Source organism: Apodemus sylvaticus, chromosome 18 (assembly GCF_947179515.1).
Source record: "Apodemus sylvaticus chromosome 18, mApoSyl1.1, whole genome shotgun sequence".
Classification (NCBI taxonomy): Eukaryota; Metazoa; Chordata; class Mammalia; order Rodentia; family Muridae; genus Apodemus; species Apodemus sylvaticus.
In genome coordinates this window covers 67,902,910-67,927,070 of record NC_067489.1, presented here as the reverse complement: position 1 = coordinate 67,927,070, position 24,161 = coordinate 67,902,910, and the positions used below count along the sequence as shown (strand labels likewise).

At 38.8% G+C, this 24,161-nt stretch overlaps 1 protein-coding gene and 1 pseudogene across 1 annotated transcript in view; both read right to left on the bottom strand.

The window, feature by feature from the left end:
• The window catches only part of LOC127668500 (STAM-binding protein-like), a 174,341-nt gene extending 157,478 nt beyond the window's left edge, over nucleotides 1–16,863 (bottom strand). Inside the window, exons 1-2 of the mRNA XM_052162137.1 lie at nucleotides 16,775–16,863; nucleotides 14,492–14,556 (exon numbers count right to left, since the gene is read on the bottom strand). Of these exons, the coding sequence (XP_052018097.1) occupies nucleotides 14,492–14,556; nucleotides 16,775–16,863 (154 nt within the window). The remainder of the gene's footprint in view (nucleotides 1–14,491; nucleotides 14,557–16,774) is intronic.
• Nucleotides 16,864–23,616: 6,753 nt separating this feature from the next.
• Nucleotides 23,617–23,927, bottom strand: LOC127669019 (60S ribosomal protein L36-like; annotated as a pseudogene).
• Between the last annotated feature and the right edge of the window lie 234 nt (nucleotides 23,928–24,161).

Here is a 24,161-nt window from a genome sequence, read left to right as displayed (position 1 = left end):
TGCCTTGATCACTGTGGCCTGCTTAACCTGCTTTCTTATCCGGGTGTGGTGGCACACGCCTGTAATCCCAGCATTTGGAGGCAGAGGCAGGCGGATTTCTGAGTTCAAGGCCAGTCTGATCTACAGACTGAGTTCCAGGACAGCAAGGACTACACAGAGAAACCCTGTCTCGAAAAACCAACCAAACAACCAAGCAACCAACCAATCAAACAAACAACAACAAAAAACACCTGCTTTCTTTTAGCACAAAGGATCACCAGTCCCATCCACAATGGTCTGGGCACTCCCACATCAGTGACTGATAAAGAAAATGACTTACAGGCTTGCCTACAACCCGATCTTATGGAACATTTTTAAATTGTTGTTCTTTCCTCTGAGATGACTCCAGTTTATTTCAAATTGACGTAAAACTAGCCAGAACATCTGCTGACCAAAAAAATTCTGAAGAATAAACTGATAATGAAATTCTGATTTCTTAACTTCCAATCTTAAGTCCTAAATTTTTCATTTCTCATTCAAATCTTAGACTGTGAGTTTTTCAAGAAGGAATTTATAATATTTTTAATAGTTTAGTGTTAGACTGAGCCACATAAAATTAATGTTTTTGAGAGTTAATATGTGTAATGTATGGTTAATGCTATTACCAAAGTACAGGTAACATGATGTACATTGAACAGTTATTGCACACACAATGTTCTGTATAAAACTAAAGATGATCTCTCTCTCTCTCTCTGTCTCAGAGGAAGATTGGTCAATTTTCAAAAAGTGTGTTTTCAGATTATATTCTAGTAGAATATAAGTGATATAAAAATTTAAAAATAATATATACATACATGCATGCATACATACCTGACAGGAAAAACCACACATAAAAAGACATTAGGAACTAACCTGGGGTAGCTTGTTACCACCCCATAGGTGCTGAAAGCACAGTTAGGTGAAGATGTTTTAAAATAACACAATTCACAACAGGAGTATAAAGGAACAGAAGAAGTATTCATTTGAAAAAAAAAAGAGCTCTTTTTCTCCTCTCCTCTCTCAGCACAAATACCCACTCCTCTCTCTCTCTCTCTCTCTCTCTCTCTCTCTCTCTCTCTCTCTCTCTCTCTGTCTCTCTATCTTCACCCCACACCCTTTCCCCATGGCAATTTCCTTGGCCTTGGTCCTTGGGGCCAGTGAACTAGCCCACCAGAAAGAATCTTCCTAATAAATCTGCCTTAAAAGAAATATATATATATATATATATATATATATATATATATTTGAAGAAGCAATTGCTGATAAATTTTAAAAATTAAGATTGATACCAGCTATATAACTTAACATTCGTAAAATATAAAAAAGATAAATAAATCTGGAAATTAAAAAATATAAAGCCCTATAAATCATAAATACAACCAGCAATATCTACAACCAAAATAATAAAACTGTCAAAAACCTATACACATAGCTGTGCCATATTTGAATTTCTGAGAAGAAAACATTTTGAAGGCAACCAGAAAAATAATAGCAACATTAATGCAGAAAGTGAAAATAAGAATTACAGTCATTGTCATAGCAGAACTTATAGTAGCTTGAAGGTATCTTTAACATGCCTACAGGAAGAAAGAAACTACTACTCCATAATTGTACATACAAAATAAAGTAAGGAAAATAAAGACTTGGGCAGGCAAACAAATGTTGTGTACACATCATCTGTGTACTCAATTCAATCAGTGGATCTATTTCATGAAAAAAAAATACTTTTCAGGCAGTAAAGACTATGACACCAGAGAAAAACCTGGATCTATACTGAACATACAAAACAAAACAAAAACTAAGAATCAAATAAATGAAAGTTTAAATAATTCTTTTAACTTTCTCTAAAAGCAAATTGGCAGTGGTAAAAATAGTATCAATAGTTTATATGTTTACAGAACATACAGAAGTGAAACATGTGCTAATGCTAATAACAGGACCACAAAGGAAGGAAAATTGAGAATTTATTATGCTAATGTCTTCAAAATGCATAAAAGTATCCACTGTAAACACCAGAATAAACTACTAGTATTAAATATATTTGTGGGGCTCTTTCATATTGAATAAGACATGCCCTCCAGGTCAAGGAAAACCTGGAATTTTAGAATCATGTGGTCCTTTACTGCATGGACAAGCACTGGAGTCCCCTGGGAAGTCAGAGTAGAGTTGGCTGTATTACCTCAGGATCAAGTTTAGCAAATGTCGCGTCATTTACTTTGAGCAAGTTAGTATAAGATAGATGTAGATAAATCAAGGAATTCATTTGGCAGGCAGACATGAGTAAATGCTGCAAAAATCAAGTCTGTTTCTGTTCCCATTTAATGTGGTATAATCAAATGACTACACAGTTCTGAAAGAAAAAATTTCTCAGATGCATATTATCATGAAGGACCACTGTTTTACACAGAGATAAAGAAAGATTAAAGTGGGTGTGAGGGTTGATTGGCCCGGGGGAAGTGGCACTATTAGGAGGGGTAGCCTTGTAAGAGTGGGTATGGCCTTGTTGGAGGAAGTATGTCACTGTAGAGGTAGACCTTGATGTCTTGTGCTTAAGCTCCACCCAGTGAGGAAAAAAGCCCTTCCTAGCTGTCTGCAGAAGACAGTCCCTTCCTGGCTGCCTTAGGATCAAGTTGTAGAACTCTCAGCTCTTTCTCCAGCACCATGTATGTCTGCAGACTGCCATGCTTCCTGCTAAGATGATCATGGACTGAACATTATATGGAACTGCAAGCCAGCCCCAATTAAATGTTTACCTTTATAGGAATTGATTTGGTCATGGTATCTTGTCACAGCAATGAAACGCTAAGACAATGGATTTGGTGGCTTGAAGACTAATGTAGGGAAATTCATTGAATGTTAACAAATGCTTTTCAAAGAGAATAACAAGGAATGTGTAATAATTTGACAGTAATTATGAAGTAAATAATAATGTTCAATTTATAACTAGAAATGTCACAGATTTTAATATTAAACACATAAAAAGTACATTAAACAAGAATGGTTTAAACACACCAATTAAAAGACAGAGAGTATTTAACTGGTTTAAAAAAGCGATATTAAACTTTGTACCATCTATAAGAATATTTATGGTGCATACCTTAAGCAATAGAATTCTTAAATTGTTATACTAATGTTGGACCAAGTAGAACTCAGAAAAATAATTATGAAGAATAATGTTGCTTAGGAGGAAAAGACTAATTACTAAGAATATCCAAAAAGTATATGCATGGAGTGTGAGTCTCACAAAGAGTCCAGGTGGTTGTGGCCTGTGTCTTTAATTGCAGAACTTGGGAGGCAGAATTCCAGGCAAGCCTGGTCTACAGAGAGAGTTCCAGGATAGCCAAGACTACATAGATAAACCCTGCCTCAACAAACAAACAAATAAGCTCAACAAAGAAAACCAGAAGAAAAGGTGCAAAACCACAAATATATATTCAGGACTCCATTTTTGAACTGTGTATGGTGGTTTTCATGACTGTAATCCCAGTATTCAGGAGTCAGAGGCAAAATGATTAGATGCTTGACCTGAGGAAACCCTCACCCCCAACTGTACAACCCCAGGCTTGTATGCAGCTGAGCCTTTCTGTTCTGGCTAAGGTAGAAAATGGACACTTTGGGGTCTAAATATTGATAGGCAGATACTACCAGGTGTTTGCTGAGATATTTATCCAAATTGAGTTTGTCTCAGACTTTGCACAGACAACTTCAGTCTGAGCTCCGTGAGTCCAGGTATTTTGGAAACTGAACTCTCATTCCCACTTCTAAACAGCTTCAGTGGCTGAGCACATGTGGCCCCAGGTGCTGCCTAGCCCCACACTCCCTAATTCCCCCTCCATCCCATCCATGCATCCACCAGTAGTGGGAACAGTGGCAGGGAGGGAGCAGCCTGGTTCTTTTAAATCACCCACTGCACCTGCTTCACTACACCCGGGCAGGTAGGAGGGATGACATAAACAACACATGGCTGGCTGCTGTCTTGACTGTGGGATAAAGGAGGAGGAGTCATAGCCTCCACACTGTTTTAATTAAGGGCAGTCACATAGCTAGAAGCCACCTCTGTTATGTGTTGGAAAAAAATGAAAACAATGTTCCTTGCTTATTGACCCTAACAGCCAAACCTTGTAACATGATAGAAACCCACTTGATATAAATTTTGAAGGTATTACATTCGTTTCTCTTGCTAGAACTTAGTTTTTGACTTCCAAAATTTATGGTTTTGCTCTATGTCTTTACTCTTTAAACGGCACTTTATTTTAAAATGCAGGTGCAGTTTAGAGCAGATAACTAAAAACAGGCAAAGAATGTTTAACTCAGATATGCTTGGTGGGAACCAACCCTCAAACCTGTCAGAGAACCTGCTGAATATGGCATTTAAGATGCTTTAACTCACCATGACAGAGACTCCCAAATCCACCAGTGACCCCTTCAAGGTCTCCAAGAAGATGTGGGCATAACAACAAAGGACTCCACCTGGATTGTGGTACACTGATGACTGCTCATAACTGCCCCAATGCCTTACCCACTGCCAGAACCCTGTCCAAACTATGGACAAATTGGACACAGGACATGTAATGCTTCAAACAAAGTAAGGTCAGTCTCCTAATACTCCACAGGAAGGTCTCTCAGATTTGCCAGGCCTGGCAGCCAAAGACTGCCATGTACATGTACATGGGACCTATGTCCCCAGTAAAGCCATCGACACCATGGGAACCCAGTGGGTTGGCCATCTAGGTAACTGGTAAGTCTCCACCACTTTGATTGCTACATAGGTTCTTTGAATTATACTTCCTGCTTACTCAGGTAAAATCTATTCTTCTCAGGTCTCTGAGAAGACTAGACTAGTGAAAGAAGTAACTTTTTATTATTCCTTTATCTAAAGAAACTCACTTTCCAGTAACTGATCCCAGTTACAGCCACCTGTGTCTCAGGATGAATAACTGGATAGGAAAAAAGTATAAAATTTAAAGTTTATGTAAGGACTGAGGATTCAAAAGTTCTGAGAAAATGTTTGAGGGTCTAAGAAGGTGTTTTAAGGTTGGTAAGTGCAAGTTATGAGTGTTAGAAGATGTAACAAAAAAGTATGGAAAAGAATGAAAGAAATCCTTCCAGCTTCTTTCCTTCATTATGGCACTGGTATAGTAAGACTTCCAGAGTGGTATTGTTTTTAACTAAAATCATTTTACTGTAGCTTTTGTTGGGGATTGGTTCTAATGCTTTGAATTAATCCAGCCTCAAATCAGGAATCCTCTTATCCACACATTGAAGGTCCTTGTCTCCATTGGTTTTTGATTGACCAATAAAGAGTCAACGGCCAATAGCTAGGCAGGTAGAGTTTCCTTGCAAATAGTACATGTTGTTTAGCAGTGCAGAATTAAATAAAGGATTAATTGCTAGTGCTCCTTTCTCTGGCCAGCCGAGAGGCTGAGAGCTCGTTAACTCTTATTGAACCAGAGAGAAAAGAAAAGGAAAGAAAGAAGTCACTGACACATACAACACATACTAAATGAAGCTGGAAATGGATATACCACCATTTTTTAAAATTACTTTTAGCTTATTATAGCTTTTCAACCAAATCTTCTCTGTATAAGACATAATTACCTCACAGATAAAATGTTATAAAGAAAGGAGAAAAATTAAAATCCTTCACACAGGCAAATGTGTGCAGATGCACATACATTTATACACACACACTCATACACACACATTCATACACACACATTCATACACACACATTCATACACACACATTCATATACACATTCATACACATACATTCATATACACACATTCATACACACACATTCATACACACCACACATTCATACATAAACATTCATACGCACACATTCATGCATACACATCATACACACACATTCATACACACACATTCTGCTTGGGCCTAACCACGTGTTTCATCTCCTCCACAAATGTTCATGCATACCTACACACAGACAAACAGACATACATATCTATAGTCAATGGCTGGACCTGAGCCCCAAATGCCACACACATACATTTGAATGGATGTATAGGACAGAGCCCCCCAAGCCAACACCTTATTTCTATTCTCTGGCCTTTTTAAAGACAAAAGTTCTTAGAAAATCACCTCATAGATAAAGTGTTAGATAAAAGGGGAGTTACAAAAGGATACTGATATTAAGTTCAAATCAGTGTTCATTATGAGTTCAAAAGTTTCATTGCATTCCTTATAATCCAGCCTTTAGTACTATTTTGTGAGGAGTCTGTACATTCTATTCTTGATTCTAACTTTATTAGATCTTTCTGGCAAAACAACTAAAACCATTTCTTAAAACTTTCCGGCAACCAACAAATTGGGAAAAGATCTTCACCAATCCTACATCAGATAGAGGGCTAATATCCAATATATATAAAGAACTCAAGAAGTTAGACTCCAGAAAACCAAACAACCCTATTAAAAATGGGGTACAGAGTTAAACAAAGAATTCTCACCTGAAGAACTTCGGATGGCGGAGAAGCATCTTAAAAAATGCTCAACTTCATTAGTCATTAGGGAAATGCAAATCAAAACAACCCTAAGATTTCATCTTACACCAGTCAGAATGGCTAAGATTAAAAATTCAGGAGACAGCAGGTGTTGGAGAGGGTGTGGAGAAAGAGGAACACTCCTCCACTGCTGGTGGGGTTGCAAATTGGTACAACCACTCTGGAAAGCAGTCTGGCGGTTCCTCCGAAAACTGGGCACCTCACTTCCAGAAGATCCTGCTATACCACTCCTGGGCATATACCCAGAAGACTCCCCACCATGTAATAAGGATACATGTTCTACTATGTTCATAGCAGCCCTATTTATAATTGCCAGATGCTGGAAAGAACCCAGGTATCCCTCAACAGAAGAGTGGATGCAAAAAATGTGGTATATCTACACAATGGAGTACTATTCAGCCATTAGAAACAATGAATTCATGAAATTCTTAGGCAAATGGATGGAGCTAGAGAATATCATACTAAGTGAGGTAACCCAGACTCAAAAGGTGAATCATGGTATGCACTCACTAATAAGTGGATATTAACCTAGAAAACTGGAATACCCAAAACATAATCCACACATCAAATGAGGTACAAGAAGAAAGGAGGAGTGGCCCCTGGTTCTGGAAAGACTCAGTGAAACAGTATTCGGCAAAACCAGAACGGGGAAGTGGGAAGGGGTGGGTGGGAGGACAGGGGAAGAGAAGGGGGCTTACGGGACTTTCGGGGAGTGGGGGGGCTAGAAAAGGGGAAATCATTTGAAATGTAAATAAATTATATCGAATAATAAAAAAAAAAGAAAAAAAAATCCTTCAAACAGGCAAATGTGCACAGATGCACATACATTTATACACACACATTCATACACACACATTCATACACACACATTCATACACACCACACATTCATACATAAACATTCATACACACACATTCATGCATACACATCATACACACACATTCATACACACACATTCTGCTTGGGCCTAACCACGTGTTTCATCTCCTCCACAAGTGTTCATGCATACCTACACACAGACAAACAGACATACATATCTATAGTCAATGGCTGGACCTGAGCCCCAAATCCTACACACATACATTTGAGTGGATGTATAGGACAGAGCCTCCCAAGCCAACACCTTATTTCTATTCTCTGGCCTTTTTAAAGACAAAAGTTCTTAGAAAATCACCTCATAGATAAAGTGTTAGATAAAAGGGGAGTTACAAAAGGATACTGATATTAAGTTCAAATCAGTGTTCATTATGAGTTCAAAAGTTTCATTGCATTCCTTATAATCCAGCCTTTAGTACTATTTTGTGAGGAGTCTGTACATTCTATTCTTGATTCTAACTTTATTAGATCTTTCTGCCAAAACAACTAAAACCATTTCTTAAAACTTTCTTCCTAAAATTATTTGAATCAAGTCAGGAATTCTATAAGATAATTAATTCATCTGAACAGTATAAATTCATGACAGTTCATCTTTATGTTAATTTGCAGGAAATCTGCTCAATGGGGTGAGCCAATGTCCAGGAACCCCTAGGCGATATAATAGTGACAGGGAAGGTATATTGGCAGCAAGAAGCCATCCTGGGATGAAGTCTCTCGGGACCTGGCCTCCCATGTGACCTTGGGAACGCAGATATGTATGACAGTTCACCTGTTAGGCCATGCAAAAAGGCAGGTCACCTTCAGCAAAATCACCGCTGGCCTTAGCCTCTCCTACATGGCTCCTGCCAGACACTTAGGCTCATTCTTTAGCCTAAAATCTTTTTCAAATAGGAATGCTTAGTAGTGACAATTTGATCATAATATGTGTCGATCTCTTTGGTTAATCTCTAAGCTATTTTATAGTCTGAATGTAATGTGTTACTAGTATAAAGTTTCAGGAACTATTTTTTTTATTTATTATTATTTTAAACAGTAGGGGTGTAGTGTGCATGCAATGGTGCAGATGAATAAGTGCTTTTCTTCCCCTTTTGCGTGGGTTCTAGGATTGAACCCTGACCACCAAGCTTGTATCTTCTGACAATGGCAGTTTCTACCTTTTGAGCCATTTCACAGGCCCAGTTTCAGTGAATCAACAACAACTCTTAGACATTAAATCTTTACTTTGTGAAGCTTAGAAGCGAGTCTGGTCTTGTTGTTTTTATTTGTTTATTTTGTTTTGTTTTTGAGTGTGTGCAGCTTTAGCTTTTGAGAAGGTGACATTGTTAGAAGCGGGGCCTCTTGAGGGTTACTAGACCTTAAATAAAATTCTCATCAGTGTGTGATGACAACACTCAGTAACAATCAATTCTTGAAGGAAATTTGTCATGTGAAGCTCTTCCAGAGGCACAGATGCAAGGCAGCGCTGTTTTGTCAAATTGTTTTTCTAAGATTTATACATAACACTGTATTAGGCTTCTTTTTTGCCACTGGGACAAAATACCTTAGAGAAACTCTTTAAAAGAAAGTTAAGTTTTATTCTGGCTGGTACTTTTAGAGATTCAGCCTGTGGTGAGGTGTAGCATCATGGCTGAAGGCTGAGGCAGAATAAGGTCCCTGAAGGTCAGGAAGCAGAAAGTCAGCAAGCCCCAGAGACAGAATATACTTCCCAAAGGCCTGTCCACAGTGAACTGCTTTCTCCTAGCAGCCCCACTTTCTAATATGCCCTGTGGGCTGTGCTGTTATCAATTACTCATTGATGAAGTCAGGGGTTTCATGGATCAATTATAGAAGCCCCTAAACGGGCATCCAAGATTTCAGCAAGTGGAAATTTGGAGACATTTCATATCTAAGCCGCAACAGTGGGCTGGACTCATTTTCCTGTCTTCTGGTTTTTGTACTCCTGATGAGAAGACTATGTTCAATTTTGTTGCAATTTCCAGTGACCGGATGCCTTTTCTCTGGCTCTCTTGAGAAGCTCTCCTGTGTCCATTTCTTTTCACATTCACTCGCTAGGTCTTTGTATATTTTTTACTAATTGTTATATAAATCCTACCTACTCTACAATCATAGTTAGTTTGAGAGTCTATTTAATGGTATCTTTTCCCAGACCAAAACAAATCTCATTTGGTTTTTTGGACAGTGCATTACTTAGTATGGCGGTAGAGTGAGGTGATTGCAGTTTGCTCCCATGATGGGGTCCTCCCATTTCTGGCACCGCTGAGTTGCAGCTCTTCTGAGGTCTAAACTGGAAACATGACTATTTTCTAGATTTTTGATGAAAGAAAATGGCTTCTGTTGTTTCCTTTCAGTCCCCTGGACTCTTGTGGTGCTATGCATTCTTTTCAGCTGCCACTGTTCACTCTGGCATGTGCTTCTCAGGGTCTGTGGTCTCATTGGCAAACTTCCTGAAAAAAAAAAGATCAAATGGTGGACATACTCCTGATCCTCCCAATTCTTACAGCTATTTACTTAATATATATTTTATGTTTGTCTGGCATCTCTAGTTACATACAGTGAGAAAACTTACCTGAGGCAGTTTACTACATTGTCCAAGGTGAGCATCACACTGTTGGGCTCATGTGAATGAAGAACAGCTTTTCATATGTAGGCACAGCTGTTCTCTGAACTTTGCACACGAGAAGACACAGAATCTCCCCAAGCTTCCTGTCATCCTAGTTTAGTATACACAGAGCAAGCAGTGTCCCTTTGAGAGGCTGGACTAGCTGTACACTGGATGTTCTCACCCAGAATTAAGAGAAAAGTTCTTCATGCACAGCAATAATCCAAGGAAACAGCTTCATCCAAAATATCAAGTACAGGTTTTTTTGGCTGTTGCTTTTAATAATTTTATAAGCTTGAAACATTAGTCAGACCAACTTTTGAAATCAGAGGACCATTTTGTACTTTTATTTACTTATTAGTACCAAGCCTTGAATCAAAGAATAAGATAAAATTTAAATTTCCTAATTTCAACTTCCTTTGTGGGTAACACAATCCTAAATAATAAATTATTACTCAGTTTAATTTATTCATAAAAAATAGAGACCAGTTGTTTCAAAGATGACGCATGATATACAGGCATAGTATGCTGCAATATCTAAGAAATAAATTGGGGAATTTTGGATAATAGTAATCAAAAGAGATGGGAAATGTCTGGGCATATTTAACAGTAAAGTAAAATAGGAATGTTTACAAAAATAGAACCGTGTAAAAAAAAAAAAAAAGTACAGTTGGTCCCAGAGTGGCTGTGGCCCTGGGAGGTTTCTCAGAAAGGAGATAGATAGATGAATAGATAGACAGACAGACAGACAGACAGACAGACAGACCCTGGCAAAGACAGAAAGTCACAGAAATGCAGCAGTATACTATCATCAAACAGTCATTTTAAGAGAAACAAGGTGTAGGAGGGAGGAGTCTAAAAGTGCACACAGCAGTGATGGGTACAGGAGAAGTTGAGGCCTCTCCTCTCAGGCACTGAGCATCAGCAAGGCATCTTTTTAAAGAGATCGCTGATATGACAATAGTTCTCTCTCCCTCCCTCCCCGCCCTCTCCTTCCCTCTCTCCTTCCCTTCTTCCCTCCCTCCCTTCCTGCTTCTCTCTCTGTCTCTGTCTGTCTCTCTCTCTCCCTGCTCTCTCTCTCTCTCCTGTTATTCTCTCTTGCTCTCCTTCTCCCAATCACCCTGACATGCCAAATGCTTCATGAAGAGATAGGAGCAAGTATGATGGCACTTCATGCTGGAGACTGGCCAGCAAGAGCCTCTACAGCAGGGGTTCTCAAGCAGGGGTCATGACCCCTTTGTGCAGAGGTTCTCAATCTTCCTAACTTTGTGTCCCTTTAATACAGTTCCTCATGTTGCAGTGACCATGAACCATACAATGTATTTTGTTGCTACTTCATAAGTATAATTTTGCTACTGTTAAGGATCGTAATGTAAAACCTGTGTTTTCCAATGATCTTAGGGAACTCCTGTGAAGGGATCATTGGACCCACAAAAGGGTCACAGCCACTGCCTTTGGGGTGTCCCCAGAGTCAAACTGGTCACCTATCTTTATCTTTCCCTGGCAAATCTTAAACATCCATTAGGAAGAGATTCGTTTAAAATACCATTCTCTAGGCGAACAGAACCCAGACACCTCCAACAGCCTGATGGGTGAATGTTTGTGATTTCCTACAACCAGAACTATTCCCCTTTTCTTGATTCCTTTTCTTCCAATGAATATTTTTTTCTGAGTGTTTGAAGTCTGAGAAAACAAGACATTGTTTTACCTATTTGAAAGGAACATGAAAAAACAAAACCACACTGTATGTCGACAGAGGCCATAGAGCTGCATGAAATAATTCTAAGACATTTCTTCTCTCTTGTTTCATATTAAATGTTTCAAACTTCTGTGCATATTTGCGTTTATTGTAGGTTTAACATACTTTACAAATGTTTATCTTCTTAAATCATTTGCTTTTCCTAAGTAAGGCCATCTCTTCTTCTAATGAATTGATAGAATACTGTACATTAAGCCCTCTGGGTGTCTTAATTTCTGGTAACATCTTTCCTTGCCATTTTCTGAAACCTGTCTGCTATCATTCTGCTCTGTCCTTTGTGGTTTTCTTCAACCCAGTCAATACCACAGAAATAATGAAGTTTCAATAGTTCTGGTCTCCAGTCCTCCCTCAGAGTACCAAGCACCAAAGTACCAAACTGGCAATGAAGTTCTGTTATTTTAATCTTTCCTTGGTGACAAAAAAAAAAAAAAAACAAATTCCTGAATCCACCTCAATGCTAAGGAAGAGAACCTCACCTTCCAGAGTAGAACGTTTGAAGTTAGGGCCTCACTCTAGTTAATTATTTCACTGTCACAGAGAAGAGTAGAACTTGTTGTAATACAGACAGCTCATGTGCATGCACAACATGGTCCCAGTGAGTAGTTTGAAATAAAATTGTGTGATTGTTGTGCCTGATGCTTGGTGTCCATCAGACAGAAAGGTTTTTTTGTTTGTTTCTTTTATTTGTTTGTTTTGTTTTTGTCTGTCCTCCCACCTCCACCTTTTAAAATTCTTTGCACCAATGCTGAATTGTTTTTGCAGAACAGATTTGGTCTTCTTGAAAGTTTCTGTCTCTATTGTTGATTGATTTAGTTGTTTCCCTGTGCAATAGGCATCTATGGCTTTATTCATCGATTATTATCCCCAAATCTTTATTATCAACTGCTTCTCCTCTTTCTTAGAAGCAACTGAATTCATATAATCATGTCAGTAGCTGTTTGGCCCACTGAATAGAATTGTGTTCTACTGCTTGTGGTCTTAAGCCCATCTAAGATATATTATTAAAAATAATGTATTGTCTTTCCCCTTGAGAGGTGATTCATGAGAATGAAAATCCTGTAACCATGTAAAATTTAAAAAATAGCTAAGCTTAATTTATGTAAATGTGGTAAAAATCCTACAGGATACTTTTAAGAAATCATTTTCTTTCATTTATATATATAATTAAGATAGTAATGAGTTAAGGGTAATTTCCTCTGCTTTTAGGCAATGTATGTCATGTGTTGGAAGAGATCCCTGTGCATCCTTGTCTGCTGTGCCACACAGAGACTCCAGCCAACAGCACCCCAGGCTTGTCCATGCTCCGAACGGCCCATCCCAGCCAATGACCTCCTCAAGCTTAAGTGAAGAAAGTAGTGCATAACAAGTATAACAAGTGTGCCTTCAAGAACAATGAGGAGACTTCTTACATAATAAAAGTATAGAAAAGTAATGATAAAGACCTCTATAGGATTTACAGTTGAATGAAAGGAGCTAATATGCTTTCTATGTAAATTAACATCATAAGCCAAATACAATGACATGAAAATTGGATCTTAGACATGTACCTAAGCCTCATACACCAAAGAGCTATGGTTCCCATGATTAAAAGATAGAATCATGTGACTTTAAGAATAGTATATGACTTTAATGGAAAGTCTTGCATTACTAGCTGAGTGGCTCTTCTGGCTTTTCTGTCTTTGGTGCTCTTATTTAAATATTTCAGAATTCTGTATAAGCTGGCATTTTTAAGTATAAATTGTATTTACAAATTTTTTATTTTTAATATTTTTTATTTTATTTTTTATAGTACTTATTTATTTTTTACAGTAATTATTATTACAGTTCACTGTAGCTGTCTTCAGACACACCAGAAGAGGGCATCGGGTCACATTACAGATGGTTGTGAGCCACCATATGGTTGCTGGGAATTGAACTCAGGACCTCTGGAAGTGGAGTCAGTGCTTTTAACTGCTCCAGCCTCATATTTACAAATTTTTATCTTCTTGAATTCATGGCTTTTTCACAAGACCATGTGCTCCTTACTGATCCATGAGGTTGTGTCTTCTGAGGCCTCTGGGAACCTAAATTTCATATTACAAGCTGACCATTGTCCTGTTTTCATGCTGGTAAATAGCAGGTTGTGAGCTGCATTGAGACACTAATATAGGGAAGGACTCCAGCCCTCTCTCAAAGCACTGACCTGCCTGTCCTTAACATGTGTCTCTTTCTGGAGAACACAGATTCATTTAATGACATTAGTATTCATACAATAGCACTTTACTTATTTTATTGTACTGCGGAAAACCAGTAAAGGTCACTATCTCATGTGGACATTAGATCAAGTTATAATCTAACTTGGTGCAGACAGTCTACATAGATGCAAGACACTGTCATGAGGTGTAATCTAAAGTACAATTTAGACTTCGTTGTGTCTGCCAGTTGGTGTCCCTTAAAAAAGATGTTTGTTTCTCTTCCCTTTTTAACCTTTTAAAAGTGATTTGTTCCTACCCTGAGCTTTTTATTAGGCTATTTTCTTTCCAATTCTGTCTCCATGGTCATCTAACTTACAGCTTTCTTTTTTTTTTTTCTGAGACAGGGTTTCTCTGTGTAGCCCCAGCTGTCCTGGAACTCACTCTTGTAGACCAGGCTGGCCTGAACTCAGAAATTCCCCTGCCTCTGCCTCCCAGAGTGCTGGGATTACAGGCATACGCCACCACCTCCCGGCTAACTTACAGCTTTCTATGTGGTCATTTTCAGTGGCCGTTTTCCTCAAGCATTTCCCAAGATTACTGCTGTTTCTTTTAGAAGAAGCAGAATCATTTTTATAGTTTATGATTTGTTAATATCATTTAGCATTATGTCATATAATTATAAACTGCCCTATATAATGTGAAGTAAAATTAAGCATTTTTTTCTATTTGATCATGTTTAATAATTAAGGTTCTCAATAACTTAGGTTTGCCTACTAGCTATTTACTGACAAACAAAACAAAAAAGGGCTTAAATGTAGTGTTTGGGCTAAAAACTTTTAGGTAGGGTAAGGTAATTTCTTTTGCATGAGGCATCCTTTCTGATGGATTTTTTATTATTATTTTTACTCATATGAGTACACTGCAACTGTCATCAGACACACCAGAAGAGGGTGTCATTATGGATGGCACCTTTACAGGAAAGCCACCATGTGCTTGATGGGAATTGAACTCAGGACCTCTAGAAGAGCAATCAGTGCTCTTAACCACTGAGCCATCTCTCCAGCTCCATACTCTGTGATATTAAAAGTCACATAATTCTCTCTTTTTTTAAATTTAACAAATATATGGTAGTTGTAATCAGCACTGTAACCAATACTAAGTTAAGGATGCTGGTTCACAATCTTCTACTCTAGACAAAAGTAAAATCTTTTCATTTCTTATCTACAGCTAATAATGGTGTCAGTAGCAGAGTATACATGAAGATATGTATTATTTTAATTGACAAATATTAAGTAGTTGTTCCTTTTTCTTCATCTGTATGCTGAAATATGTAAAGACAGAGTCATTTTGCAAACATGAAACATTCCACATTCTCATCTTCAAAAATATCTAAAGAACAAAACTAAAGAAAAAGTATGACAGAAGTTCCTATACCCCGAGCAGCCTGCTGCCAAGACAGCGAAGGAAGTAGACCATGGACACAGTGGACCCAGAACATGCTGTCTTAAGGAAATCATTAAAGATGTCAAAGTGAGAATTTGTATAGTTCTTAGAAAACATGAAAACAATGTTAGTCCCATGGAAGAACGACTACCTCATATCTCTAAGGGAAAAGAAAGATTGAATGTAACTCCATTTTACAAAACAGTATATTTTCTTTGAGAGAAAAGATGTGCTAGCCCACGTCTGCAGTGCCATGATAAGGAGATCTTATCAGGACAGCTTTGTTCGTGTCCTGGGCCTCATACACAACCTCAGTCCAAACTGCATCCTTCTCTACTGACCATTAAAGATGTAAGTGAAAATAAACTACACTATGAATATAACAAACCAGAAATTAACAAGCCTTGTAAACAAATGAAAATTCTTATAAAATAAACAATAATTATAATAATAAAATGGGATCATGGTAAAAGACTAGCTACAGCTGAAATGAAAGGAACTAACTGCTTGTTATGCAAATGAGTACAACATAAAAAACAACATAATTAACTATACATTTGATATTAGACATGTGCCAATGTGTAGTAAATCATAAACACAGTGGCTCCCATATACAAAGAAATAAATCCTGTGACTATAAAACACCTTGTGATCATACTTGCCAGCATTGGTCTTCTGCCTCTGATATTTAAAATGAAATATCTCACAATTGTGTAGGTATGTCTTCAAAAATGTTCATATCTTGAATCCATGTACCTTTTTCTGGTAAGCCCACCTCCCACTACTCTATTTATTTTGATCTGTCTTTCAAGTCCTGTAAATCCTCAGATTTCATATGAGAAACTGAAGAAAATGTCCTGACATGTGTCTGGCTATTATTTCACTCTGTCAGGAGTGGGGGACTAATTTTAGGAAAGATTCCTGCTATTTATATGTTTTTCCTGTTATCATTATGCATTTATAATAATCAATAATAGCACACCCCTTTGGAGCAGATCTCTGCAGATCCACGAAGTCTTATAATGATGCTATTTAGACAAATAGATGACTTTAGTTTTAATGATGATCCTATAAGAGTTCCTAAAATTATATCTGTGATTATTAAGCTCTTTAATAGTGGAACTTCTATTAGGTCCTTTTCTGAGAGTGACAACTAAAATGAGAACTCTGCCAGTCTCCCAAGTGTCACCCGTTAATTGCTCTTAGATGGCAATCAGACTTTCTCCTACTCAGCACATTCCAAGAGGTTGTAAAACAGTTAACCTGCCTGCTGGTGTTGGCTTACACATGCCTGAAATCCCAGCACTTCAGAGGCAGAGGCAGGCCAATTTCTGAGTTCCAGGCCAGCCTGGTCTACAGAGTACAGGACAGCCAGGTCTACACGCAGGGACGACAGACTGCCCATGCACGGACAGCAGACTGCATGGACAATAGCTTGCGCATGCGCGGACAGGACAGCAGCCTGCGCATGCGCGAAAACGACAGCAGACTGCACATGCGCGGCCAGGACAGCCGACTACGCATGCGTGGCGAGGACAGCACACTGCGCATGCTCGAAAATGACAGCCGACTGCTCATGCGCGGCCAGGAAAGCCCACTGCGCATGCTCGGTCAGGACAGCCCACTGCGCATGCTCGGAAATGACAGCAGACTGCGCATGCCCGGCAAGGAGAGCCGACTGCGCATGCGCGGCCAGGACAGCCCACTGCGCATGCTCGGAAATGACAGCCGACTGCGCATGCGCGGTCAGGACAGGGTACTGCGCATGCGCGGCCAGGAGAGTCGACTGCGCATGCGCGGCCAGGAGAGCCGACTGCACATGCTCGGAAAGGAGAGCTGACTGCGCATGCGCGGCCAGGACAGCAGACTGCGCATGCGCGGAAAAGGACAGCCGACTGCGCATGCGCGGAAAGGAGAGCAGACTGCGCATGCTCAGCGCGGACAGCAGAGTGCGCATGCACGGCCAGGATAGCAGGCTGCGCATGCGCGGAAAAGACACCAGCCCACTGCGCATGCTCGGAAATGACAGTAGACTGCGCATGCGCGGAAAGGACAGCAGACTGCGCATGCTCAAACAGGACAGCAGACTGTGCATGCGCAGCCAGGACTGCACACTGTGTGTGTGCGCAGACAGGACAGCAGACTGCAGTGTAAAAATGTATGAATGGTATTTCATATTGGGGTCACAGATAACTTCGGGTTCAAAGTTCAAAGTACTATAATGGTGGGAGAATAGGCGCCTTTCCAAGACTCCTTGTTAGAACATAGGGTAACAAATGGATAAAGACAGCATATCTAAAATAAGAACTGTGGGAGAGTCACAGGACATAAGATGAGTAGAGCATCTGGGAAAGGATCCTTCCACTCACCATCTGCACCCTGGAGCTGGGTGGTTTCATTGCCTTCTGAGCACAGTCGGCCGCGAGAGAGCTGGGATTCCAGCAGTGATGTCACTTCTGGGTCACTTTCCCTCCAATAACAGTCCAGAGACAAGGAGCTCGTTTCCTGGTTGTAGAAAAACAGCAAGAAGCTGCCATGCATAAGTGAGATCGTGAACTCAACACTTCAGTGACTCCATCATGGAACTCTAAACCTTCAAAATGTAAGAAAAGCATGTATGTTACAAATCCTATTTAAGTAATGACAATTTATTATATTAATGACATCTACTTTGTCTGAAACCGATGTAGCTGCCCTAGTTCATTTTTGTGTCTTTCACTGTCAACTTGGTACATCCTTCCAGACCCCTTTAGCCTATGTTTCTTATAGACAATGTATTATGAGAGCTTTCTTTTTCATAGATCAGGAAAGCTTTATGTTTGTAAAGAATAATGTGACCACATTTAATATTCCTTGTAATGTAGTTTTAATAAGTACCATTATTTTTATATCTTACATGTTTACCTTGTTCTGTTTTGCATTTGTTTACATTATATTTTGTTTTACTTTTCTTGTTTGTGGTGTTAATAGACCAAATTTTATGTAATTTAATCATGTATCCTCAATTAAAATATTAAGTATATTCTAAAAAAAACAATAAGTGCAGACCTATCAGAATTACACCAGACTTCTTACCAGACACAATGAAAGCTAGAAGGTCTAGGACTGATCTCATTCAGACCCTAAGAGAACACAAATAAAGCCTAGACTACTATATCCAGCAAAATTCTCAATTACCGTAATGAAGAAATTGTCAAGATATTCCATGACAAAACCAAATTTATACAATATTGTTCCACAAATCCAGCCCTTCAAAGAATAATACATAGAAAACTCCAACAGAATGATGGAAACTACACTAGAAAAAGCAATAATGTAATCTTTCATTAACAGACCAATAAGACGGTAGCCACATAAACATAACTCCACTTTTAACAACAACAATACCAGGAAGGAACAATCAAACACTAGAAACAAAGTGTTGAGCAGAGAGGGAAGGAATGACCTTACAGAGATTGCCCCCAAATAGGAATCCATTCCATATACAGTTACCAAACACAGACACTATTGTGCATGACAACAGTGCTAGCTGACAGGAGCCTGATATAGCAGTCTCGTGAGAGGCCTTGCCAGTACCTTACAATACAGTGGGGGATTCTCTCAACCAACCATTGAACTGAGCAAAGGGTGTCCAATGGAGAAGCTAGAGAAAGGTCCCAAGGAGCTGTAGGGGTTTGCATCCCCATAGGAGGAACAATGATATTAACGGACAAGTACCCTCAGAGCTTTCAGCTATTTAACCACCAACCAAAGAGTACACAAGGACAGGATGGTCTGGTTGGATATCAATGAGAGGAGAGGCCCTTGGACCTGTAAGGGATCATTGCCCCAGTGTAGGTGATGTAGTAAGAGTAATGTGAGTGGGTGGGTTAGTGAGCAGGGTGAGGGGGTAGAGAATAGGGCATTTGGGGAGGTGAAATGTGGAAAGGAGATAACATTTGAAATGTAAATAAAGAAAACACCTAATTAAAAAGGAAATGTGAGAGAGAAACAACCAGTTATGATTGTACATGCATTTAAAATGAAGATGCAACAATGGCTGAAGTTGAGGAAAGGGAGTGTGTGCTGACTGGTAGCTTATGGGAAAGCCGTTAAGGATCATATTGTTTTCCCTTCCATAATCTCATGGTGTCCATCTGCAATGGAATGGCCATCATCTAAGACATCAAGATCTTTCTATGGACATGGAGCTTCAATATGCAATCATTTTTTAACCACTTTCCTTGGAATTTATATCATTAGCTTTGCAACATGTTCTAACTATTGTGTCAAGACAGTCTCAGACATGGGTTGATCTCCCTGCTCCTGCCTTACAAGAGGCAGGGCTAAAATCATGTTCCGGCATACAGGATTTCTTTTCATTATCTTCTTTTTCATATTTGATTATGAATTTTTATTTCTAAAAAACTTCAAACTTTTATAAAATGAAAATTATTTTTATTTAAGTAGCTCAAATTTATATGGATAAGAGTAATGCCTTCTCAAAATAGCAAACATTGATTATATGACTAATCAGTTAATCTAGCCAGTGTCATAATGGGAAGCACAATTATGAGATGACGGCATTTTCCTATAACTTGGACAGCAAGCATACTTATTAATATAGCAGGCTATATGATTGCTAAATATATGTAGCTTCTTTTCTTATGATATTGGAAACATCTAGAGTAGAGTTCTATACAGGTATGCCTAAGGCCTTAGTAATAAGATGTAAGGGTGGAATTTCAGCCTCTTCGAAGTAGTTAATTGTGGCTAAATATAATTTCAGAATTGTCACTGACTAGTAACTATTCGATATCTTCTACAATGGTAAATATCAACTATCAACTTGAGTGGATTTAAAATTACCATGGAAACATGTCTTTAGGTATATCTTTCAGTATGTTTTCAGGAAAGCTTATCTGGGGAGAGAAAACACACCCTGAATGTGGGTCCATGCTCTCAAGGGCTGTGATCCTTGACAGATTAAAAAGGAAAAAATAAGCTGAGCACTGCCTTTCATCCCTCTCTGATTCATGAGTAGATGTAACGTGGCTAGCTGACCCATACCTCCTAAACCAAGATGGGCTGTGTCAGTTCAAACTCTAAGCAAAATGAAACTCTCCTGCTGTGGTCTAAGCCACAGTTAGTGACAGACTCCTAGGCACTGGCACAGAATGGCAAGTGATATGGATTCTTGTCATAATGAAGTAGACTGTACAGTGTGGAAGCAGATGACAGAATGTTGAGTACTGATTATGTAGTCCCTTCCAGCACTGTACTGCAGCCTTGTGTATCTGACAGCATATGGCAAAAGTGATGATTTTAGGTTATGAAAGACACTGTACCTCAGTTTACCCTCATGGTAGGAAAAGAAACATGTAGTTGAAAAGAATATGGGAATATGTTTGCCTGGGAAGGTAGGGAAGAACTCTGCTGCAAGCTTCTAAGAATCAAGGCCTCTCAAGAAGCCCTGTAGTAAGCTTAGACTCTACAGCTACAATCAAGCCTCAATATGAAGGCAGGCATGCAAACAAACTGCCATCACTTCCATCTTTTCCTCAATATCTCTATGCCTCAGAACACCTGACCTGCTCCTGGATGTCTAAACTGTGGACAAAAATCAACACTTATTGTTGAAATGTTCTAAGTGTCCGAGTAAGTTAATCTACTGCATTTTTAACAGGATCACCACATGGGCATGATAGGACATACCTTTAATTCCAACACTTATGCAGCTATGCCAAGAAGATCTGGAATTCAAGATGACTTTGAAAATCATATCTTCAAACTCTAAGAGCAAAAAGGGAATGATAATTAATTTCATTTATAGGGGAACACGTATTACATTGCATAATAACCATTATATTTAAATAAACATGTGAAGGAAACTGTATTTATCTCCATAACAATCTTGACATCATTTCCATGTCATATAGAAAATGATCGATGTTTATAGAAAGTTGTGAGTGTGATGCAGGTAATATATGTTTCTAATGTTGTCATAAATAGAACAGACATAAGTTACAGTAAAAAAAAACCTGTAAGCTCATTAATCTCATCATGCCAAATCAAAGAGAATATTTTTCCTGTAGGAAAACTTATGCTAAAATATGAGACAGCATATTGCTTATACAATGGTATGCTATAGAGAAATAGTATGCAATATAAATCTTAAACAAATACATTTCACTCATTTACTTTAATTGAATTATTTTCTAAGTGAATACTTAAAGAATACAAGGAAAAGATATGTGTGTATCTAAGAAAAAAACTTGCAAGCACATATGAGAAGAAATAGTTGAATACATTATTTCAAAGTTGTTTATTGTTTTCCTTTTAGGACTTTGTAATCTTGAGATTCAATACAGAACTTTAAGAAAATAACTGAATTCAAATCATGAATATTGTTCCTGAATATTATTGTAAAACATACCAAGTACATATTGATGGGAATCACTACTACAAAACTGTGTGGAGATGAATGTGAAGGGTGCACTGTGATGGAAAGTGACTAAGAACACAGCATAATTACTCTTTCTTGTAAATAATGTACTGCAGATGAACAGAGTTTTAGGCATATAAGCTGGCCTGTAATTCTCTCTCAGAGGCACAGACAGAAACTTAGGAGCAAGCAGCTAGCTGATCTGGACAACGCAGCAAGCTTAATTTATAAGACAGAGAGTCAAGGAAGAGAGTCTTGTCAACCTCAGCTTCCCTACACATTAGCAAGTGTACACATATGTAGTGAGTGCCAACACATGTGCAGTGCATATGAGCATCCACACTATTAATATATCCAAAACTTGTTAACTCAAGTAATGCTAAGTAAACGTAACATCAGAAATCAGATTACCTCACTACTATAACAGGCTCTTTAATAACAAAGAAAGAATTATGGACAACTTTGTGTTACTGCTTTTCATTACCATATATGCAGAGTTACTGTGGTAGTTTATAATTCTGTTTTCTGTATGGTTTCAGAAATCCAACGCCTATTACATTCTACCTGAATAAAATGTTGTATTTGTGGTATACAGGGGCAGGTTTGCTGGGCTACAAATTCACAGACATTCAACCTTCCTTACACACAACCTTACTGATTACCTTAGAATCTGCCCTGTCACAGGTGTAGTTCCTCTTTGCTACAGGGCAAAGCTTCCTGGATCAGTGCCTCAGCCTCTGGCCTTTTTACGTTTTACAGAGCTCTGGAAAATAGCTCAAAGAAAGAACAGAAGGCTCAGGTCAGTGTAGGGTTGTTCAATATGAATCTCAAAGGCTTCTTACTAATACATTTATTTTCATTGTTAAAGAATCTTATTCTTTTCATTTGTGAGGCCCTATTACAGTATCTGAGAATGTGTTCTCACAAATCCCCAGCATGAAGCAATCATTATGAGCACAATTTCTCACCTCAGCCTTGAGACTGGATATTATTGTCCCTGAAATTTTAGGAACTGCAAGTGTAAAGAACATGTGTTTGGGGGTCATGATTTCATTATGTGAGATGAATATAATATATGTAATGTCACCCTGTTTGACTCTGTTAGACAAAATATTAACCAGCATAATCCCAGACACAATTCATGTGCAGATTATTTTAATTTCTGAGATAAGATTCTACTCACTCTATCACTCTTGGTGTCTTCATCTCTCTTCTCTCTCTTTTCTTAGTTTTGAACACAGGCCTGAACTAGACGAGTCAGCACAACTTTGCATCTATGGTGTTCTAATTTTTTTCAGTTCTGCTGTGACACACATTTTTAAATAATGAGAAGCATTTTGCTCTGATTAAATGAAATACACAGAATTGGTAGTACAACTCAGTTGGTAAATTACTGGGTTAACAGACACAAAGTTTTGATATTTGTCCTCAGCACTGCATAAAACTTGTTGGTGTTGAATCTTTGCAATCTCAGCATCCAGATCCAGTGAAAAGTAGAGCAGAAATCCTGTATCATCTTATATAACTTATTATGTCACCCTGTGCTACAGGGTTTCCTGCCCAAAGAAGCAAATGAACATATGGCAAGTCAAATATTAATGTTTATAAACAAATTATCCTGCCCATGCAGGCAAGTGAATTTGCTTCTTTTGAAGGATAAAAACATCCATGACAGTTGTCTAGACAGGTAAACTGCAGTGATAGGAAAGGAAATAAAATGTGCACCTGCTGAAACTCTGCAGACTGCCATCTTGTTCTTTTTTTCTTTTTTTGGAATTATCTTTTATGGGGGGTGTTCATCAATCTTCCTTGGCGACTGCCTTCCTCATGGCTGCCAGGAGATTGCCAGCTCCTCCCGCTTTCTCGTGGCCCGGATGTGCATGCCCACCCTCTTCTTGATGAACTAGAGTGTGCGCGTGTCTGTGGACACTGAGCGACTCCAAGGCGCTCTGCTCTTGGGGAGTGAAGCCCTGCACCTCCCGGATCGCATCCCTCGCAAACTTGGTGCGCTTGGTGAGGCGCCCGAGGCCGGCTGTGTCTTGGTTCCCTGATGTTCTTCTTCACCTTGTGGCTTTGTTGAGGCCACGGCCATGGGGTAGCACAGGGCCATGGCTGCTGCTCTCCTACCACAGCCAGGACAGGAAGCCCAGTTTGTTATTTCAACCTTATTCTCTAACCTACTTTCCTGGACGTTGCTAGTTCCTTCTACTCGATTATCCAGGCTCCATCCGTTTACCTGTATCATATATTGTGCACTTCACGGTTTGTGGAGGACTAGGTTTATTTCATTATTTTCTATAAATAATACAGCATAGACAACAATAGAAAAAATTAACAGGTTTTC